The sequence below is a fragment of the Nicotiana tabacum genome, chromosome 14 (assembly GCF_000715075.1).
Source record: "Nicotiana tabacum cultivar K326 chromosome 14, ASM71507v2, whole genome shotgun sequence".
In the NCBI taxonomy this organism is placed as follows: domain Eukaryota; kingdom Viridiplantae; phylum Streptophyta; class Magnoliopsida; order Solanales; family Solanaceae; genus Nicotiana; species Nicotiana tabacum.
Genome location: NC_134093.1, coordinates 1,192,084 through 1,213,805, shown reverse-complemented (window position 1 = coordinate 1,213,805; position 21,722 = coordinate 1,192,084). Strand labels below are relative to the sequence as shown.

Here is a 21,722-nt window from a genome sequence, read left to right as displayed (position 1 = left end):
ACTTTTGTTAGGGGCTAAGGGTGGTAAAATGGTTAAAAGAAAATAATTAATCATCCATATTATTCATTAAAAATGGGTTGGATAATAAATTTTTTTAAAACGGGTCAAATATAGATAAGAACCATATTATTCATTTTGAAAATGGATAACCAATTTATAACTAATGAGTTTAACTTTTATATTTGTAAAGCCTCAAATTGAGGGTTCCTCAAGTTTGGAAAACTAAGAATTCTCTAAAAAATGATCATATTCAAGAAGTCATAGACTCATATTATCCGTCGATTAACCTATTTTTTATCCGTATTAAATATGGGTCGGATCGGATAATTTATCCATTTTTTTATTACTCGTTTTTTACCCGACCCAACAGCCACCCCTAGGGGCTACCAACCATACTTATCAAAACAAAATATGTTGGCCAGATAAGCTCTAGCTAAGACATCACGAGTCATGAGTAGTCTTTTCTCTATCCCCACATATATACATCTTTCAATAATACTATAACACATATTGCCATCTTAATGTGTGATATGATATGATTGATCCCACATTCGGGACTGCTAGATAATGGAATATTTACATCATTAGGCCGTCACTTTTTTATGTATGTATTTCTTGGTCAAGGTATTTTGTTGCTGCTAGACTTTATGTTACAGCAAGAATCTCTTTGTTAAAGTACTTTTTAGTGGAAAATTCGAGGCCAATGTACAAGAATTACATAAGTAAGATCTAGCCAATGGGAAAGAATTACATAAGTAAGATCTAGCCAATGGGAAAGAATAATTCAAACCGAATAAATCGAAGTTACCGAACCGAATAAATCGAAATCTAAAGGAGAAAAATCGAATCTTACCGAATTTAATTAGGTACGGTATTGGTATAGCATTTTACGAAATCGAATAAAATGTCTAAATACCGTACTGTACCGACGGACAAAAACCCTAGTAAGATCTATCCAATGGTAAAGGGTAGGTAGTCACTGTTCAACCTTCAGCTATGTGTGAAGTCCGAGGAATTAAAATTCGAAATCCAGATCGAGATTGGCATATAGAACGGTATGACGTTCTAGCAAGCCTAACTTGTACTTATTTGCACAATCACATTTTTGGTTTAAGGGTTGCTCGCCCTGCCGAAAGGCTTTCGGGGCTTACATCTCGCTATTACAAGACCTAAAAAAATGCTTTCAGTAGCGCCCTTAATCTAAACTAACGTTTGATCATAGATTCTCAAATTTATTTTAAAAATCTGATTTGGATGAAGTTTAGTTTGAAGATGAAAATCTCTTTAGACATAATTTTTCAAAACGTGTTTCACTTTCTTTTTTTTTTGAAAAAACATGAAATGTGACTTATACCCATAAGTTTTAAAAACTATAAAAAATACCCAACAACTCTAAAAAAAATTCATACAAAACAAGCTAAACAAATCTGAAGAAAATTCATACAAAACAAACGAAACAAATCTGAAGAAAATTTATACAAACATTAGCAGATTTTAGCAAATTACCTTCAAATTTTGTCTTTGCGGTGGATTGCCACAGATTGGCACAACAACTTTGGCGAACGTTTTCTTCCGTCTATAGAGTGGCAAAGCCGCGTGAGTTTAATGAGGAAAAAATGGGTAGATATGGATTAGTTGGGTCATAATAACATAAAGTGAACTTTTCTTTGAAAAACAAAAGTTTAGGGCAATTTTTGAACAGCTCTTAAGCTGGTTTTGGGATTTTGAAATTTGCCAAAATATGAATAAAATCTATAAACAAACAGGTATTTATCAAAAAAAAAATATTGGAAAACAATTGACAAAATCTATGGCGAAACGGGAGCTAAGTCTTTCGCCAGTAGTTGTAGTTGTGGGTAGGGTTGTGCCGTGGATACCTAGATGATCGATTGAAAAGCTATGACATGGTACGTGATTTTCTGTAAAATGCAGTAAAAAAAACTTGTATTTGTCAAGACCCAATTCCATTAAGCATAATGCAGTTTATACCAGAAAAGAATGTTCAAACAACTCAAACCATCAGATATCATAAGAAGGCAACTCAACAACAAAAAGTGTTTAGTTTGTCAAGAAACCTGCCCGGATATTATAAGGATCAAAATTAAACTATATATATACAGAGATCTATTTACATTATGCGTTTTGTAACGTACAACCCAACTTCATGCAAAAATGGAGTGGTCTAGCAATTGTTCTTTAAAACAAACAAAAAGGCACGGTCCCGTGAGTATTCAGTATCTTAGTTTTCCTATCATCAGCCAATCCTGTATGTAAAATATGCACACCCTACTTGACATTCAGTGAATTGCTTTGCTGTGTCAATACTTGAAGAATCCCTTTCAATAACCGAGTCAAGTACCAGGAACTAATATTCATGTCAGCTCTGCCCATTAAATAGAGAATAGTGCAGCAGAGCTACTAATAACCAGAAGGTTAGAGCCATGTGAGAAGTCAAACTAGAAGCACCTGACAGAGAGTGAGCGCCTACTAAATGTACTGATCCAGTAATTTCATCCTTCAATCCAATGCTTGATGAGCCTGTAATAAACCACAGATAAGATTTTGATGAGTTAACATTGAGACTGAACAGTGGAGGCAACAATATAATAGTATCTCTTTAAACTCAAAATTTCAAGCAACATACAGCATCATTCAGTTTCTTCATATGTAAAGGAATTAATGATATTACTAGAGATAACGATCTCTGTAGTGGCAGGGCACTCATCATAGTGAAACTGACTTCGTGATATCATGTGTATTCAGGTCAATTAAAAGAGCCAGGTTCTACGTCAAATTTCAATTAGATTATCAGATCCAGGAAGCAGCATCATAATGTAATGAGACCATTTATACCAGGGACAAAAAAGAGGGAAAGTATACTATTACCAACATCCCGTTGTCAAAACTCAAAAGGCATGATTATTTTTCTCGTCGCGGTACTTATCATAACATGAACACTTGAGTAGCAAAATTTCCCCCCCCAAAAAAAAAAAGAAGCTAAAAATCCGTAACACTAAAATTGTTAATCTTTTGACCAGCAGATTACTCAATGGATAAACTATCCTGATTGGAGAAAAATTCTTCAGGATGGGCACAGTCGCTCAAATTCAACAGAAGTTAACACAACAGAGAAGCATAACATCAAATGCACTTGCCTAATTGCCGAAGAGCCCTGTGAACTTAAAGTTGGTCTAAGAGCATTCTATGGCCGAGACTCTTCCCTCTCTTCTTCTTCCTAAGATTCCACTACATCCATCAAGAGCCAAGCTTCCCGCGTCCAAACCCCAGTAAAGTTCTCCGGCAACCGAGCCCTCACGCGCCGCCAACTCGCCTGTTTTTCCGGCGACATCTCAGCCACGCGCCGGCGCGTGTGGCTTTTTACTAAAATTTTTAAATTTTTGACCAGCAGATTACTCAATGAATAAACTACCCTGATTGGAGAAAAATTCTTCAGGATGGGCGCAGTCGCAGTCGCTCAAATTCAACAGAAGTTAACACAACAGAGAAGCATAACATCAAATGCACTTGCCTAATTGCCGAAGAGCCCTGTGAACTTAAAGTTGGTCTAAGAGCATTCTATGGCCGAGACTCTTCCCTCTCTTCTTCTTCCTAAGATTCCACCACACCCAAAAAGAGCCAAGCTTCCCGCGTCCAAACCCCAGTAAAGTTCTCCGGCAACCGAGCCCTCGTGCGCCGCCAACTCGCCTGTTTTTCCGGCGACATCTCAGCCACGTGCCGGCGCGTGTGGCTTTTTACTAAAAAATTTAAATTTTTTTCTTCAGACAGCCTCTTCTCGAGGCTTTTCCGAGCCTTCCCGTGTCAGTTTCACCAAATTCCGACGACTTTTTCTTTTTCCGGCCATTAAACCCCAGATTCTGGCGATTGATTCCTTTGTTCAGTACGAGAAAACCTTCCTCCCTTCCTATATACTGTTTTCACCCACTGTGATTACTGTTATTCCAACTATTGAGGCTTTTTCGGGACAGCCGCATTTAGAATATGATGGAATGTATAAAGAGAAGCTCTTTCTTTTCTCTAGAATCTAGAAAACTAGAATACATGCCTTTTATCAAAGCTGTCTCTTGGCCAGCCCTAGAACTTGGGGGAAGATGCCATCGAAAGCTCGACGTAGGGTAAGAGCCGCACTTCTCGCTGCCCGAGGAGCACTCTCAGGCGCAAGGGTTTCTTGGAATCTAGTCTCATTGGGTCTTTCTCCAAATGGGTTGGTTCTCCAGAGGTTGTTAGGAACTGGGCAGCAGAGGCATGGAACGTCAAGGACGGGCTGAAAATATCGCAACTGGGGGACACTCAATATCTCTTTCGTTTTGTTGACAAGTCTCAAGCTTCAGAAATTCTTGTCAGAGGAAACAGGTGGTCCGATGGGAACTTCTTAAATCTATACAGATGGGTGGAGCATGATGGGTGTCTTGACCCTCGCTTCACTGGCGAAACATTGGTGGTCAACATGGTGGGTCTCCCGGTGCATCTTTGGTGTCTTGACCTATTCAAGAAGATAGGGAAAATCTGTGGGGGTTTTATTGATGTCACTTGCAGTTTACACGATCTCTCGCGAGTGAGGATTGTGGTGAGGAAAGGGGGCAGAATCCATGTCTCCACTGTGGTGGAAGATGGCTACTTGAGTTATAGGGCTTGGTTGAGCCCTGAATTTCACCTTATCTTTATGCCTGTGATAGTGGCGGAAGAAAAGGGAAGGTCAAATAGAAGGGAGGGGAGGGGAAATCAGTCTCTGAGGGGAGGGGAGGGCTCACCGGATCACTGGATTAAGCCGGAATCGGACGTTAGATCGAGAAGAGACGGGAGGTTTGAAACTGGGGGAGGAAGACAAAATTTTAACATGAGGGGAAGACGTGAAAGGGTTAGTGATGCGAGCTGGAAAGGCAGAATGGGCCGATCCTCTTCTAATTATCATAGGGTCGGGCAAGTTTTCAGCAAGTATAGGCCTGGGCCTCCTCACATGGGCCCAACAACTTTCCCCAATTCCATTAGAATTGATCCTAAGGGGCCCAGATTATTTCAAGCTGCGCATGATAAGGCTCCTAAGCATATGGGAACAGTCGTTCCTCCTTCTGGCCATGGTACTTCACACAGTGGCACTCCTTCACCGAGCTCTAGTGACTTGTGCCCCTCTACGATGGCCGCTGCTGCAGGGGCAAAACCGGCTAAAGATGGTGTTGTTAATCCACGGCCCCCCGCCTATGATGGACCCAGTTCCATCAACCCCTCACATGCTCATGGGCTTAGTAGTGCTGAGGTCACACTTAAAGTTTCTTCTTCTTCTTGGGAGATTGTTGAGCATGCCCCAATTGATGTTAGTGTCGGACCAGTACTTTCAATTAATATGCCGCCAAGGGTTCCATGCTCTCTTCCTCCATGCTACCCTACTGATGGTTCTGGACATTCCAATAGCAGCGGGGTGTTAATTTCAGAGGTTGCTGCCCCTCAAGGAAATGGTGAGACCCTTTCGGAGGTTAAAACTCCTAGTGCTAGCAATACTATGGTCTTGTATTCCTCTGGTAGTAGCAAGGAAAGGGTACATATAGAAGATGCATGCCCAATTTCGTCACGGATTGGAGGAGGGGATGTCTTTCTGGATGGAGGATAAACTATTAAACTTTGGGAAGTTTCTAGGTGTTTCTATTGAAGGGAAGGAAGGTAGGATGTTAGAATTGTTGAGGGAGATTGAGCAACAATCTCTTTACGATGGTGCAGGGAGGGAGTTGGGTAAAGGTGTTAAGCAAAATAACTTAGGGGATGTAGTGGTGTATCAGAGAAGGGGCCGGGTGTGTGACAGGGAGAAAGGGACCTCGGCTAGGGGGGTGGGAAAATGGGGGCTATTGTCGCTTATGGAAGTTAAGATCCTTTCATGGAATGTGAGGGGGATGAATGACCCAAACAAAAGGGCCATCATCAAAGTGGGAGTTGGGGAGTAGGGTGCCAACCTAGTTTGTGTTCAGGAGACCAAAATGGAAGTTTTGTCGGATGCGATCGTGAGAAGTGTCTGGGGAGGTAGTTGGGTGAAATATGACTAGGTCCCAGCAGCGGGAAGTGCCGGGCATTCTACTTATGTGGGATGATAGAAGCTTGGAGGTAAAGGAGATTAGAAAGGGAGTTTTTTCTTTGGCAGCTTCAAAGATAGAGTGAGTGGGGTGGAGTGGGAATTTGGGGGAGTGTACGGGCCGGCAGGGGAAGGGTCCAAGGTATCTTTCTGGGACGAACTGGCCAATATTATGGGGGAATGGGGCATTCCATGGTATCTAGGGGGAGAATTTAACACTATTAGATTCCCGGAGAAGAGATTAGGGTGTAGTGTGATTTCGAGGGCCATGGAGGAGTTTTCTGACTTCATCAATGATCACTTTCTCATTGACTTTCCTCTGTCAGGGGAAAGGTTTACTTGAGCCAGGGCGGAGGATTCCAACTCAAGGTCTAGACTTGATAGATTCCTGACATCTCCCTCATGGGATGAGCTGGTGCCGAATGTGCTGCAGATTCCTTTACCTAGGTTGACTTCAGATCATTTGCCTATTTTGCTAGATGGATGCAGAGGGAGGGGGGTGCGTGCTCCCTTCCGATTCGAAAACATGTGGTTGAAAGTGCCAGGATTCAGTGACAAGGTGAAAGAATGGTGGACAAGCTACGGGGTATCAGGGACACCTTCATTCCGTCTTTCGAAGAAACTTAAATTGCTCAAGGGAGATATTATTAGGTGGAATAAGGAGGTTTTTGGGAGGGTAGAGGTTAAAATGAGGAAGCTTATGCATGAATTGAGGGAATTAGAAAGAGGGGAAAGGGCGAGGGAGTTAGATGAATCTGAGAAAGCGAGATTGGGGGAGGTTAAGAGGGAAATCGTCGAGTTAGCAATAGCTTAGGAGACTAGTTTGCGGCAAAAATCGAGGGCGCTCTGGTTAAAGGAGGGGGATTCGAATACCAAGATTTTCCATAGGGTGGCGGTTGCAAATCGAAGGAGAAACTTCATAGAGTCCTTAGTTGTGGATGGGGTGAGGATTGAGGGAGAGGAGGAAGTAAAATGGGCGATAGCGGGGTTTTATGAGAACTTATATTAAGAGGAAGTTAGTTGGAGGCCGACTTTGGGGGAATAGAGTTCAACCATATAGGGGAGGGAGACAACGAGTGGCTAGAAAGGGTTTTCGAGGAGGAGGAGGTGCACGAGGCTGTGTCGAGTTGTGCTGGTGATAAGGCCCCCGGGCCTGATGGTTTCTCCTTGGCTTTCTTTCAGCTCTTTTGGGACACCATCAAGGGGGAGTTGATGGAAGCCATTGAATACTTCCATGTGAATAGTGTTTTCGAGAGAAGTATCAATGCTTCCTTTATTACTATTGTGCCTAAGAAAGAAGGTGCATCTTGTATCAGAGACTACAGGCCTATTAGTCTCGTGGGGAGCATTTACAAGATTATTTCTAAAGTGCTTTCCAACAGACTTAAGAAGGTTCTTGACATGACTGTTTCGTCCTCCCAGAATGCGTTTGTGGAAGGTAGGCAGATCCTGGATGCTGCCTTGGTGGCAAATGAACTTATAGACTCCAGAAGGAAAAATAGAGAACCCGGCTTACTATGCAAGTTAGACCTTGAGAAGGCTTTCGACCATGTCAATTGGGAGTTCCTGGATTTCATTATGATGCGGATGGGGTTTGGGGCAAGATGGAGGGGATGGATCAAGTTCTGCATTTCCTCAGTCAGATTCTCTGTCCTGGTTAATGGTAGCCCGTGTGGTTTCTTTGGCAGCTCCAGGGGTCTCAGGCAAGGTGACCCCCTATCCCCCATGTTATTCATTCTAGTGATGGATGCTCTGAACAAAATGATGGATCGTGCGGCGGGCGGAGGCTTCATGAGAGGATTTTCAGCTCCGATTGGGGTGCTCAGTGCCCGAAGAGTCTCACATTTGCTTTTTGCGGATGACACACTGGTTTTCTGTGATGCCGATATGGATCAGTTGACCTACCTGAAGCAGGTCCTGCAGTGGTATACTAACCTGCAGTGGTTCCAGTTAGTATCAGGACTCAAAATCAACATCGGCAAGTGTGAGATTTTTCCGGTAGGTGAGGTTGCTAATATTGATGCCTTATCTTATGTTCTCAGATGCAAGGTGGGCTCCCTTCCCACTACTTACCTGGGCCTCCCATTGGGCGCTTCATATAAGGATACTACGGTTTGGAGGTAAGGCAGAAACGAGCGGGTTGAAAAAAGATTAGCAGGCTGGCAGAAACGGTATTTGTCAAAAGGAGGTAAGGAAGTGCTCATCAAAAGCACTTTATCGAGTATGCCCATCTATTACTTATCCCTGTTGCAAGCACCGGTGAGCATCACAGAAAAACTGGAGCGACTTCAAAGGAACTTTCTTTGGGATGCGGCGGATAGAACTAGAAAGTTTCATCTAGTGAATTGATAGACAGTCACTTTCCCAAAGAAGTGGGGTGGACTTGGAGTGAAAGATCTTAGGGTATTTAACAGAGCTTTAATGGGGAAGTGGTTGTGGAGATTTGGGGTAGATGAGCACTCTCTATGGAGGGAGGTCATAGTAGAAAAGTATGATTCCACGGGAGGGGGTTGGAGGACCAAGGCAATCACAACACCTTTCGGGTGTGGCATGTGGAGGAGCATCATGAAGAATTAGGAAGCATTCAGTGGCAACATCACTTACAGGGTCGGAGATGGAAGGAGAATCAACTTTTGGAATCATAGGTGGTGTGGAGAGGATACTCTGAGGGTCTCCTTCCCCCACGTCTTCAGAGTTTCAAACCAGAAGGAACTGATGGTCCAACAGATTCGTAAGGAGCATGAAGGGGGTAGTATGGGACCTCTCATTCAGAAGGAACATACAAGATTGGGAGATTGCGGAGCTCCAAGATTTGTTGGCACTGCTATATGGGCAAGACAGGCCCCAGCCATCCTGCGACTCTTGGAGATGGGGCTTGCGCGGCGATGGTTTGTTCACCGTAAAGTCCTTTTACCAGAGTATGTTGGTGAGAGAGGAGACCACTTTTCCATACTCCTCGATCTGGATTACTAGGGCGCCCACGAAGGTGTGCTTTTTTGCATGGTTAGCGGCGAGGAGAGTGATCTTGACTGCTGAAAATCTCCGAAAGAGAGGAATTACACTTGTTAGTTGGTGCTACATGTGTAAAAGCTCAGGGGAAGAAGTTGATCACCTTTTGTTGCATTGCCCTGTGTCCTCTGCTTTGTGGAGGGCAATCCTGAATCTTTTTGGTGTTCAATGGGTGATGCCAAGCACTGTAAAGGAAATGTTATATAGCTGGGCCGGTTTCCGTAGAAGAAGAAAGCAAAAGGCGTGGAAGTTCGCCCCGTTAGCTCTCATGTGGATAGTATGGGGGGAGAGAAATAGGAGACCTTTTGAGGAGATTGAGTCTCCTTTTTCACATCTTAAGAATAGTCTTTTATCTTTGATCGCTTTTTGGTGCACTCATTTAACCCCTACTTGTATAGAAGATTGGGCGTCTTTTGTAGAGAATCATGTTCTGATGTAAATTCTCTACGTTTTGGTATACTTCGTGTATACGGGAGTTCTCTCCCTTTTGATTAATACAATTTACCTTATCAAAAAAAAAATGTTCACCGGACATTAGTATATAATTTTAGCTATCAAACTGATACAACTTACAGTTATATTCAGTCCAACCAATAGCCTGCTTCTCAAGATCATACAAGACTAGCTTATTTGAGAGAACCAAATCTGCAAGCACAACCAGAAGTTTACCGCAAATATTATCTTCAAGTTCAGAGAGATCCAAGGACACATAAGAGCATGATTAAAAGAACTCACATGCATTTTTAATCAGATTATCACAGCAATTAACAAAAGAAAATACTGTAAAAGGAAATTGGAAGAGAACCTGGTCTGAACAAAAAGCCAGGTTTTGTGCCACTTTGACTTACACCCAGGGTTAAATGCAGTACACTCAAATGGACAAGGACTACTCCATACAATGTCAAAATACTTATTTCCTGAATCCAATTTGTTTGGCACTTTTTTTTTTTTTTGTCAGTCTCAAAAAGAAAATTTTTGTTGTAGGCCCCACTTGATGCAAAGAAACAATTTGGTACTAAAGGTAGTTTTTGGTTTTTTATGCACATTTAGCTTATGTATCAAATGTCTCCGTTCTTTATTGAATACTATGTCTAGAGAAATACCACCAAAAATTGGGACGGAGGAAGAATAAAGTTGAGATAGCTCCCTTTGCAAAATAGTGCTAGTTTAAGATATCAATAGTTGGCAGGTTTTACAATAGACAGCAGTTTAGATCTCATATGTGGGCATTCTCTTTCCACCAATCTTTTCTGTAACCATGAAGCAAAACAAGTGATATAGCTACAGGTGAATGTCTCCCATTCATTAGTTAGCTAGCGAAATTGATGATGTTGATAATGATGGATGTTTAAAGAGCATGAGCTCCCCAAAACATTGGGATGCTTTGTGTTGCAAAATGACATTAACAGTGTGCAAAAAACACAAGCCTAAGTACGTCATCAACGTGCAATTATTAGCCGTTGAACCTAATAGGAGAATGACAGAAATACATAAGTGAAATAGAAATACAGAACAATGGAATTAAAGAAGCAGTCAACAACGGCAACCATAGAAGTACTCCGGAGTTACGCCTCTGCAGCCAAACTGAAGGGAAAATTAAACCTAAATATTCCCCAGTCCAAAGGCAATTGAACAATTTGATACTCTTGGCATTTGCAATCAAAACGAAATATACATAAGTAGGAAAAACACACCTCCAAAAACCGTGAGGTTCCATTTGTCTCGAGATAGACTACCACTATTTTGCCATCCAATGCAAAATAAATCTTCCTAAAAAACGTGCAGAAATCAAATATCCTCTTGTGTTCAAACAAAAATAAATAAGCATGACCAACAATGAAATGAAATGGCAGGTGGAAAGAGGGGAAATTATATAGAAAAGGAACAATCCCACTTTGATTCGCCAAATATTACTACTTTCACCACCCAATTTGATAGGAGATAAAAGGCACAGCAGTAAAAATAGAATCCCTGAAACAGCAATCTCAGCTTTGACTCGGAAGGCGATAGCCTCCAACTTCAGATGACTTGGTGAGTGAAGATTTCTAACTATAAATGCTAAATTCAAAGAAAAACTGGGTAGCAAGTGGCAACCAATTTCAATTCAAAAATTACCTCATGTCATAATAATACAAACTCATTATCTAAACTAAACCAACTCACCAATGTAATGAACATCTCCTGCTAAGTTTGTGTTCATCCAACATAACCATACAGAGCATATAATGTTTGCAATTTCAAAATCTTACAATCTATAAAAAGCAAAAGAGAAACTATCTTAAAATGCATTAAGCCAGATATCAAAACAAGATACTCATAAGTACTAAAAGGGCCAAGAACCTCTCAAAGGACCAAGAAGCTCCATTTGTAAACACTTTGCAAATTTTGAGGTTGAGATCGCAGAAAAAGAGGTTTTAATGAATCATCGAAGAAAATGAAGAGTAAAAACATGAGATTACATGTCATTATCCCAAAAAAGAGGAGAATGCATGCTTACACCTTAGAAAACATGGGCAACAAACTTTGGCTCTGAAAATATGAGGATATAATTTGGTTAAAGCGCTTCAAAGCTCGCCCATTTTCTGCTTGTTTGTTGGATATATGCTGCTTGGATGTCCTTCACATTACATTCACAGCATGTCGTCTACGGGTATATCATAACCAGAACTACTTTCTTCAAGTAGTGCAGTAATAAGAAGAAACTTTTCTTAAAATCAGGAAAGATGATTGTTTAGTCAAGAAGACGAGCATATATCTACATTTTACTCATCTCTTTGATATTTGTTAAGTTCAAGGAGTGAGTTGTTGTCTCCTTACCTCACGAGCTAATTTTTTGGGTTGCTTTAGTCCATATTTGGCCAAAATCATACGCAGCCCTTCAAATGTCCAAACTTGAGCATACGGGGAAGGGGAATTTAAGTGTCCCACATTGTTGAGGGAATATGTTGCTGTCTCCTCGTATGATCATGGAGAATTCCTCACCTCACGAGCTAATTTTTCAGATTGAATTAGGTCCAAAGTCCATTTTCTTAAGATTGATTATAGACTTTCTATTTTGATTGGTGAAGATCATTGTAGCAATGATGATTTGGAGGATGGAAAAATTTCTTAGAGGATGTCAACAGACGACCCCAACAAGCTTGGGCTTGAGGCATGTTGTTGTTGTTGTTATTGTTGTTGTTGTTGTTGTATGTCAGCAGAAGTTTCATATGAACCTATGCTTCAGAGTAATTGTTTGCTTTCATTTGCAGTAGTTACATAGGGAAAAGATTGAACCATGGAATCTGCCTAGATTGCTGGGACATCATATAACTCCAATATGTCCAGATTATAAAAGGGAAGTTGCCACCTATTTCGCAGCTAAGTAACAAATGCACATCTACTGCTTTATAATTATTCAATGCTAAACAATTGGCAGTCTATCCTTCCAACAATTTGTTATGGCCCGACAAATGCTACACTTTTTTTTTGGATACATAAGATCCCAAATTTTATTGATGTAAACTGGAAAAAAGAGAGTGCCAGTCAAAAGTACATCCAAAAGATTGGGGTCATTACAGGTTGCACAGAATGGTAGAAGCTAAGAAAGTCAATAGTGTCTTGGGCTTCTAACAAATTAGCCAAGGTCATGTTGCACCAAAAACTAAGCAAACACATGCGTTTGATTTTAAGCTTTACAATTTCTACATATAAAATTATTCGCCAACTCCATTCTAAATAGACAAGACTCCAAAAGTCATAAAATTACTAAGTTAAACCAGGAAAAAGGAAAAATTGATACTTTTTTACTGGCTAAAAAGATGATTTGCAAAAGATAAGATACTTACATAGGGGAATAGATACTCATGTGGACGAACTCTTAAAGAAACAGAATTTTCAAAATGAAAATAAACTTGAGGGAATCCATCATCAACACTGCAAGTTGGAAGCAAAAGTTACATTCAAATCAGTTAATCTGAAGGGCTCAGGAATCTGTAATAGACGGAAGAGAAACAATCAAGAAAACGAAGTGGTACATATAAAGAAAAGGCAATAAAGCAAGAAAAAGAAAATTAAGGATCTGGTTTATTAACATAGTTCATCTCAGCATTGACCACTTGGGTGAATGAGTCCTGCATATTAGCAGATTCGTTTCTCTTATCTTTAGGTCCTTTTTCTTTCTTGACTAGTGATGAAACAGTCAAGATGAAATAACTAAATGCCGCAGCAGCTTATATCAAGTGGGTGCATGTTCAACAGATCAATATACAATGAAAAATGATAGCTATTCTAGTACCCCAGAAGTGCTAAAAGATTTCAGGCAAATTATTGGACTACAAATAGATCAGGTTACAGGACTGAAAGGTAGAAGTAAAATTGAACAGTGCATCCATTTTCGTCCTATTTCCACTAAAATAGATAATCAATTTGCCATTAACGTAATTATGAAGTGACAGTTCTATCTTGAGATGAAATGATAGTCGATATCTTTTTAATCGGATAGAATGGTAAACAATTCCACGTCTTTATGATTTATATCTCAAGAAGTACAATATAACATGTAAGAGCAGAACGACTCCAAATGCCACTGTTTCTGGATAAACAAGCATAAAGCATGAAGTATCTACCTGTTGAACAAAATACAAAGAATAAAATAAATTCATATCATCTATAGACACAGCAAACAACTAAGTTCCCTCAGTATGCACCATACCTTCCAGAGTAATCAAAGCACGTATACTCATCATGAACTGTACGTAATCTCAGATCAGGTTGCCAGGAGAGTATCTAACAATAATTAAAAGGATACAAATGTTTCAAACTTTTAGATATGAACATCTGAAATTCAAATTCCAACATTTATGATTCATTTAAGAAACTAATTAACCTCCAAAAAGGAGTAAGGGAGATAGCTGGCTACCTTTTTCACTAGTGGCCCATAAATCACCTCAGGAAGATAAGCCAAGGTTGTTCCACTGTCAATTATAACTCCCTTGTTCTCTCCATTTGTAAATACATCAGCAGAAAAGTTTAGAATTTGATAACCAACTTCAACGGCTGTCATATTGACATTGTAGTGTTGCCTAAGTTATTTCAGGATCATGTCAGTATGAAGCATTAAACTCTTTTTGATATGCCGAAGTAAAGGGCAGAGAATATGTGATGCTGAATTGCAAAACAAAACCTGAAAAGACGTGAAATTTTCCGGGAAGACCAGTTGTATAAGAGTTTTTTAATAGATAAGTTATATGATGGATATACAGAGAGATTAACCCAAAAAAGGTAAAAATACTGACTATGTTAATAACTGAAGCTATATCAAGTGAGTTCATTTATTGTTATTGGCAGGTATAGGAGATTTTTAGTGGGATAATACTGGGTATCATTTATTGTTACTTGCACGTATAGGAGATTTTGAGATCCATGAAATAGTTCCAGTTAAGAGGGCATTCCTCGGAAGGAACATAGGAACATGGTTCACAATAGAAGAATATTTGATGACGCACAAGAATCATTCGACCACAGCTATAAGTTCTTTTAGTGAATAGCTCTCTACTCACGCAAAAGGACCACAATGAATCTACTTGCAGGAATGAAAACATACACAAAGACGTATAGCATAAGCAATTAGGACTACTGCCCCATATTAACTCATCTTTGTGTTGAAGTGTGTAACCATATCATCTAAATTCTTAAGTTGTTAGAGAGTGCCATTTATTTAAATAAATATGTTTTCAACGCCTCCTCATGTGCGGACCTGATTATATGTTTTATGGGCCAAGCACGTGAAAATTCTTTTGACAATTGGTGGTAGTGAGACTTGAATGCAAGACCTCTTGCCTGCTCTAATATCATGTTGAAGCGTGTGACTATCTCATCTAAAAGCTTAGGTTGTTAAAGGGAACGTACATTCTTATTTACTTAATTATATCTTCAACAGTAATAAATGTATAAATCAAGCTCATTGTTCACCATACAGATAATTCATGTTTTAGGGGTAAGGTCTGCGCACACACTACCCTCCTCAGACCCCACTTGTAGGATTACACTGGTTTAGGATTACTCCATACCTCTCTAGAGTATTTGAAGAGCTAAATTTTACATCCTATAACTCTGTCATTCTGACTCTAAATGGGAACCAAGACATCAGGACTCAGAGGATAGACAAAAATAAATGACTTAACTAATTATATTTTCCAGTAGAACAGGATGTCTGGAAATAAGCCAGTTCCAGGAAAAAGAATTTTACAAGTCCCTAGATATTACTCAAAATCGATATAAATTATATACTCGGAATCCCTGAATAGAAACTATGATGCAAGATTATGGTAAAATAAGGGCTCCTCTTTTTTTCTTCTCTGATGAATAGGAATAAGGAAGGTGTTTCATCAAAGCCCTGAAAGAGAAAGCTAGGTTCTGAAATGAGGCAAATCAATGACAGACATAATTTCAAAATTTAAGTTGAAGACTTAAAAATAATAAACTAAAAGAATTGGTCTCCAAGGAAAATGCTACTGGTAGACATTGGACCATTTAAAATTGTTTGGTGGTTGAAATATTAAAAGCCAACAAGAAGATATGCATTAAAACTACTAAAATAAATTAGAACCTAGTAGGACAATTCACATACTGGTTTGGTACTAATGCTGTCATGTTTACTTTTGGTTTAACAACGTTCCCAATGGCAAATATACCACCACCATTCACACCATCCAAGCAATGTGCAAACATTTTCTTCACTCTTCCAGATGAAGCCAGCTGGGAAAGCATGGATGTATTTGATTTCCCAAATCCCAGAACCCCATCAAGAGCATCATCTGAGGAAGTTAGATCTTCAGACTGTGTACCCCCACACCTGCGCGTACAAGAGGAAGAATGTCAATAAACTTACCCCAAGAGAAAAGGAGGAGGAAATGCAATAAACGAATTAATAGAAAATGTGTCACCTGATCCCAACCCAATGAAAGCACAATCATGGGGTCCAAATAAGAATGTTCAACAGTTTCAAAACAAAAAGAAGATAACAAGACTGTGGACAAGAAGTATACCAAAAGGTAGAAAACCTACAAAAAAGAAATATGATTTTCTAGAAAGAACACCAAACCTTATATACATAAAGGGACCTCATGGGTGCACCAAAACGCAGATAAAAGGCTATTCCTCAACGGTGTCAAACCAATCTCTACCCCTTCAAAAGCTCTCCTATTTCCCTCGTTCCAAATGACCGACATTAGTGCTAGTGAGGAAAACCCTCCATGCCCTCCGTCTTATCCTCCTTTTACAAAAATTCCAACTGAATAACATTTCTTTCACAGTGCCTCGCTATCACCTAAAGTACACCAAAACCATCTCAGAAGGTCCCACCATAAACGAGATATTACCGGACAATGTAGAAGATGGTGATCCACGTCTTCACTCGAGCCCTTAGACATATAACACCAACTGATGTTGGAAATTTTCCTCTTCCTCAGATTCGCAACTGTCAAGATCGCCCCTCTTGTTGCTAACCAGGTAAAAAAACGCAAGTTTTTGAACATCTTAGGAATCCAAATCGAAAGGTAAGGCTATGCAAACTTCTTTCAAACCAATAGCTTCTAGTAATAAGACTTACAGAATAAACACCACTATTCCTCGACCCCTGCCTCCAAACATCACGGAAATCCTGTAAATTGCTTTGTTTGTGTTTAACACCTCCCAATCTTACAAGCAGGGGCGGATCTAATGCAAGGGTTATAGGCTCTCGTGAACCCAGTAGCTTTTGCGTAAACTCCATATTTATACTAAAACTTCATTAAAAGTATAAGAATATTTAGCTTGGAACCCACTTCGTTGATCCAATTATTATGTATATTAACTTGAGATCGTTGTAGGAACCCATAAGTTTAAAATTCTAAATCCGCCTCTGCTTACAGGTTCCTTCTAAATCTCAAATCCCCAAAACATCTCTATCTTGTTTCCTCCTGACTCGTTGAAATGGCATTTCCTTCTGCCATGAAATTCTGTAAATGCTAGGAAAAGTGAGTCTCAAAGTGATATCCCCACTCCACCTATGTCCCCAAAAGCTTACCCTCCTGCCATCCCCTACCCTTAAAGACATATTACTGTTGAACTCTTCTCACCCCTTGGAATATATTCCTCCATACGCCACATCCAAAAGGCATAGTGACATTTTGTCCTCTAGCCCCTTTCCATAACCCCGTATTTCTCCACTATCACCTCTCTCCATAGAGCATTCTTCTCTATCCCAAGCCTTCTTATACATTTCCCTAATAAGGGCTTATTGAAAATCCTAAGTTTTTAACCCCCAAGCCCACCCATCAGTTTGGAGATGTAACAATCTCCCGCCTCACCTATTGGAATGTTCTTGCCCCATCTTAAGAATCACATAAAAAAAATTCGTTGGGATCTTTACAGCGTTTCTGTGACATTAGCTAGTGCATATAACAGACATGAAATATGTAGGGATGCTTGATAGTGTGCTCTGGATAAACACTTCCTTGCCTTCTGTGGACAAGCATCTTATTTCAAACTTTCAAGTCACTTTTAGACACTCCACAATACCGGATATCATTCTGGTTGATCCTTGTTTGAAGATCCTACAAGCCCATGTAACCATTATGAAGAGCGCCAACCTTACAATTCAAAACCTGAGCTAGAGACTCAATATTCTCCGCCCTGATAATTTAAGATGCTCTCATTATTTCCAATCTCCGGAAACAATGAAAGCATCTTAAATTATCAGGCAACGTAATGTCATTAGATCTAGGCTGGTGAAATATTTTCTACATTGTTCTAGTGGCGTAGCTCGTTTCACGTGCACTCAGCAATAACTTGGAGAAAGAAGATAAGAAAGCACCCAAATATAACTTTATCAAGAATGGAGCTGAGAACTGCTACTTAAAAAGAAAGGGTTGAGACACAGTCATGAAACAGTGAAGAATAAGTGAGGAACCCTCGCATCACCTAAAGCAACAGATTGACTGTTTTTCAAGACACTGTCACATAGACTGCATTTAGTTTACATAGGGAGAGAGGGACTATTTGATTCACTTCCCCGAGTATCCCCTAGCAATCCTCTCTTCATCTCCTCTAGAGAAACACTTATGTTATTTGGTAAAATTAGGAGACAATTAAATAAGATTCCTGTGTTTCTGCTTTTAGAGGAATTAAAAAAGTGAATCAAGAGATGAAATCAAGAAAAGAGAATGTGGAGAAATGTGCAATCAAAGAACTCTCCCTCCTACTTCTTAAGCTAAACCAGGGAACTGACATTTCTCTCTTTTACTTCCCCTCTTTCTTATCCCCTGCAGCCCCATTAGAAATATCTCAAGATTCCTGAAAGGCTGAAAAAAGTAAAGTTTTAATTTACTTCTGCTCTGAGAAGAAGGAAAATAAAGCCAAATCAAGATCAAATTGTGAATAATTCTAGAATATAGAAGACAATACGGGCATCAATAAGAAAAACTGAAAACGGAATAAGACGGACTCCTAAGATGATACCATGTTCTTCCTAGGACTTCCCCTTCGACTACCTAGACAACAAGTTTCATTTGAGAATTATATGATTTCAACAAGCTATTGACGAATTTTCTTGTTCTCAGATTACATCCAACATATATCTTACCCAAAAATTACACTTCCATTTGATGATTTAGTTTGGAGATCACCAGAAACCTGGTCATATTGAACAACGTCCTCCACAAAGTAGCCCAAACTATAGCTTCCATCTCCATAAGTTTCACTAAAAAAACATGACGTGTTACCATAGCATCCTGATACTGAACCCTTATTGACATCCTTGCAGTACTGGTGTCCACAAGAAACTAATTTACCAGAGAGAGAATCCTTTCGATTGTAGAATGCTAGCTCCAGCTGCCCAAAAAACACATTTAGATTAGAAAGGGAGAAAGAGAGCATGACAGATATCTTTTCTTTTACTTTTTTTCTGGGAGCAAGCATATACAGAGAGCTGAATAAGGATATACAATCAAAAACATAAGAAACGTACACCATGATATCCTCTTCTGGGGCATTGATCACATCCGATGCAGTTAACCCACATTATGTCGCTTCCCGTATCCACTTGCACATAATAAGCATTTGATGGTGTTCCAATCCCAATCTTGGCATAGTAAAGCCTATAATATATTAAAAATCAGACTACAATTATACTGGCAGGCCTAAAATGACCCAATATGGTAAAATAGTAAGGGTTTTCCAGAGCATTTTGCTATGTAAAATATTTAGTTTGCATCAAACTGAAACTTGCACAAAAAAACCATGGATCATTCTTCAAATTATTCAAGAACCAACTTCGTTAGCCTTAGCACTGAAATACTATTATTCAACCATGGACTTCCATACCTGCACAAGATTATTCGATATCACCCATCTTCTTCAAAATTAATATCACTACATGACTAGACTTTTTCCAAACATTTACATACTTATGAATTAAATCATCCAATAACTTCCAGGATATTCCGTCAAGTCAACAAGAAATTCAAAATGCAAAGCACTAATCAAGTTTCTATTAACATATTTAAGAAAAACTTTTCATGCACAAAAAAAAAAAAAATAAGCACACATATGCCTATCATATCATTACTAGGGAAACATATATTCTCCAGCAGTTGGCCCTTCGGTAAGATGACGAGCTACCATAGACTAAAGCATGTAGTTTTTCCACTATATGCTCAAGCAGCTACACTACTGCATTAGAGTAAGGTACAACTTAATTCACACGCAAGCAAAACCACCATCAAGTAAGTGCCGACTTAACACAATTCACTAATTGAATTACGAATTATGTTCCCCTCTTCCAAAAACGTTACAATAGTTCACTAAAGATTTGGAATGCTAAATTCAGCGATCCAAACTATTATCCTTCTTCTTTTTTTCTTTTTTGGATGACGATGGTGTCTGGGCCAGCTTGGGACCACCTTGATTTTTCCACCGGGTAAATATTACCTCCCACCAAGACTTAAGCAGATAGGAAGGAATCGCCTAGTTTTTGTTTTGTCTCCGCATGTTTGTTTCACCACACCCTTGCGCACAACTATTATCCTTCTGTTTTACAAAAGACTAGCAAGTTTTGCCATAAACTCAACTCAACTTTAGAAAAAACCACAAGTTAATATTTCTTTTCCCTCTGTAATTCAAAGTAGCTTATCTTAGCAAATTAACTACTATGAATTTGGTAGAAACTCGCACACCCGATCCTATTCCCACAAACCAAAACAATCAATTTATGAGTTTTAAGTTTTGTGCAGTATAAGAACTATTTACACAAAACCAGTACTAGCAGTAAAGTCCAAAGTACAACACATCAAACTAACATATATATATATATATATATATATATATATATATATATATATATATATATATATATATATATATATATATATGTGTGTGTGTGTGTGTGTGTGTCTAACGGGTATAAATAACATGCACTAAAGTACAAGTATATAAGCCTGAAGTACACACTCAATACAAAAAATACGGGTATGAAAAAAAAAAAGGCAGACCCGACGGAATCAGGACGACCGGTGCCGCCGATAGGAAGGTCGACGCCGGCGAGAAGTCTGAGATGGCGTTTATCATCATGAGCTTTTAGGGCACTGAGAGTCCGTTCAGAACCACTAAATTTGTAATTCACTTTGATTACCCCTTCAATTCCCCCACTTGCACTTCCAATTGTAATAAAAAGGAACAAAAACGTGTAACCCAGTTCGAATTTCACCATTGTTGAATTCACCAAGAAAAAAACCGGAGAGTGGAATTGAACTTTTAGGATTTGGGAAGAATATTATTAAAAAACACTGAGAAAGGCGTTTGAGTATTTTTTTTTTGGGGGGGGGGGGTGGGGGGTGTTGACTGTTGACCTCTGAGGATGGAGGTCAGTCTTCTATTGGTTGTTTTCGAAATGAACTTTTGGTACTAAAGCCGAAGGAGAAGCATAATTGTAATATTTGTAATCGCATTTGTTCGCATTCCTCAATTGGATGAATGGAATGCGATTTACAAATGGTATTCCTGAATCACGATTTATATATCGCACTTGGATTACGAGTTATTAATAGCATTTCTGAATATCGATTAATAAGTCGCATTCCTGTATTGCAATTTACAAGTCACATTCTCCACTTATAAATTATTTTCTACCACGCTGCATCTCGAGTTCAAACAGTTTATATTAACAATGTTAATAGTTCCACATTATTAGTAAATAGATAATCAAAATTGATTTACCAATGAATCACATTGTTCAAATGTGGGTATATGTCACAATTTCTCAAAAGCGATGTATAAATCAAAGCATTCGACAACATATCGATGTATAAGTCGCATTCTCCTAATGTAATTTATAAGTCGTTCTTGTATAAATCACAAGTCTTCAAATGTGATTTATAAGTTGTATTGCTATGCGGTTTATAGTATTGCTCAATTAAATCGGTTCCTCAAATGAGCTTATAAGTTTCTGAAATACCACTATTAATTGTATTTTCCAATATGCTCATCTCTTACACTAGTCGTTACCTCAAGTAACTTATAATGCATGTACATTCCATATTTGTGTTTTACCATGCTAGTAGAATGTTTTCAGTTAAAATTGCAAATGTTCAATTATTGTTTGGTTCAAAACACATTTTCC

At 39.1% G+C, this 21,722-nt stretch overlaps 1 protein-coding gene across 2 annotated transcripts; it reads right to left on the bottom strand.

Moving 5' to 3' along the window:
- Positions 1-2,057: 2,057 nt before the first annotated feature.
- On the bottom strand, positions 2,058-21,010 carry LOC142168646 (aspartic proteinase 39-like). 2 transcript variants are annotated; one of them, XM_075229159.1, is made up of 10 exons: positions 20,596-21,010; positions 19,074-19,203; positions 18,690-18,937; positions 15,696-15,920; positions 13,986-14,148; positions 13,779-13,852; positions 12,913-13,000; positions 10,780-10,855; positions 9,659-9,730; positions 2,058-2,538 (listed from the first exon to the last, which is right to left on the bottom strand). In XM_075229159.1, the coding sequence occupies exons 1-10, from the start codon at positions 20,811-20,813 to the stop codon at positions 2,378-2,380; spliced, it is 1,455 nt and encodes a 484-aa protein (XP_075085260.1). In that variant the 5' UTR covers positions 20,814-21,010; the 3' UTR covers positions 2,058-2,377. The 2 variants fall into 2 exon arrangements, with proteins under 2 accessions (XP_075085260.1, XP_075085261.1); XM_075229160.1 differs by lacking the exon at positions 10,780-10,855 and having other exon boundaries at positions 20,596-21,009.
- Positions 21,011-21,722: the final 712 nt, after the last annotated feature.

Excerpts from the sequence above, each read along its gene's own strand:
- LOC142168646 (XM_075229159.1), bottom strand. The coding sequence starts at position 20,813 with ATGGTGAAATTCGAACTGGGTTACACGTTTTTGTTCCTTTTTATTACA. Across the intron at positions 13,001-13,778 it reads TGCTTTGATTACTCTGGAAG|TGTTGATGATGGATTCCCTC; the intron begins GTATGGTGCATA and ends TCCAACTTGCAG. Across the intron at positions 10,856-12,912 it reads ATGAGTATCTATTCCCCTAT|GAAGATTTATTTTGCATTGG; the intron begins GTAAGTATCTTA and ends CACGTTTTTTAG.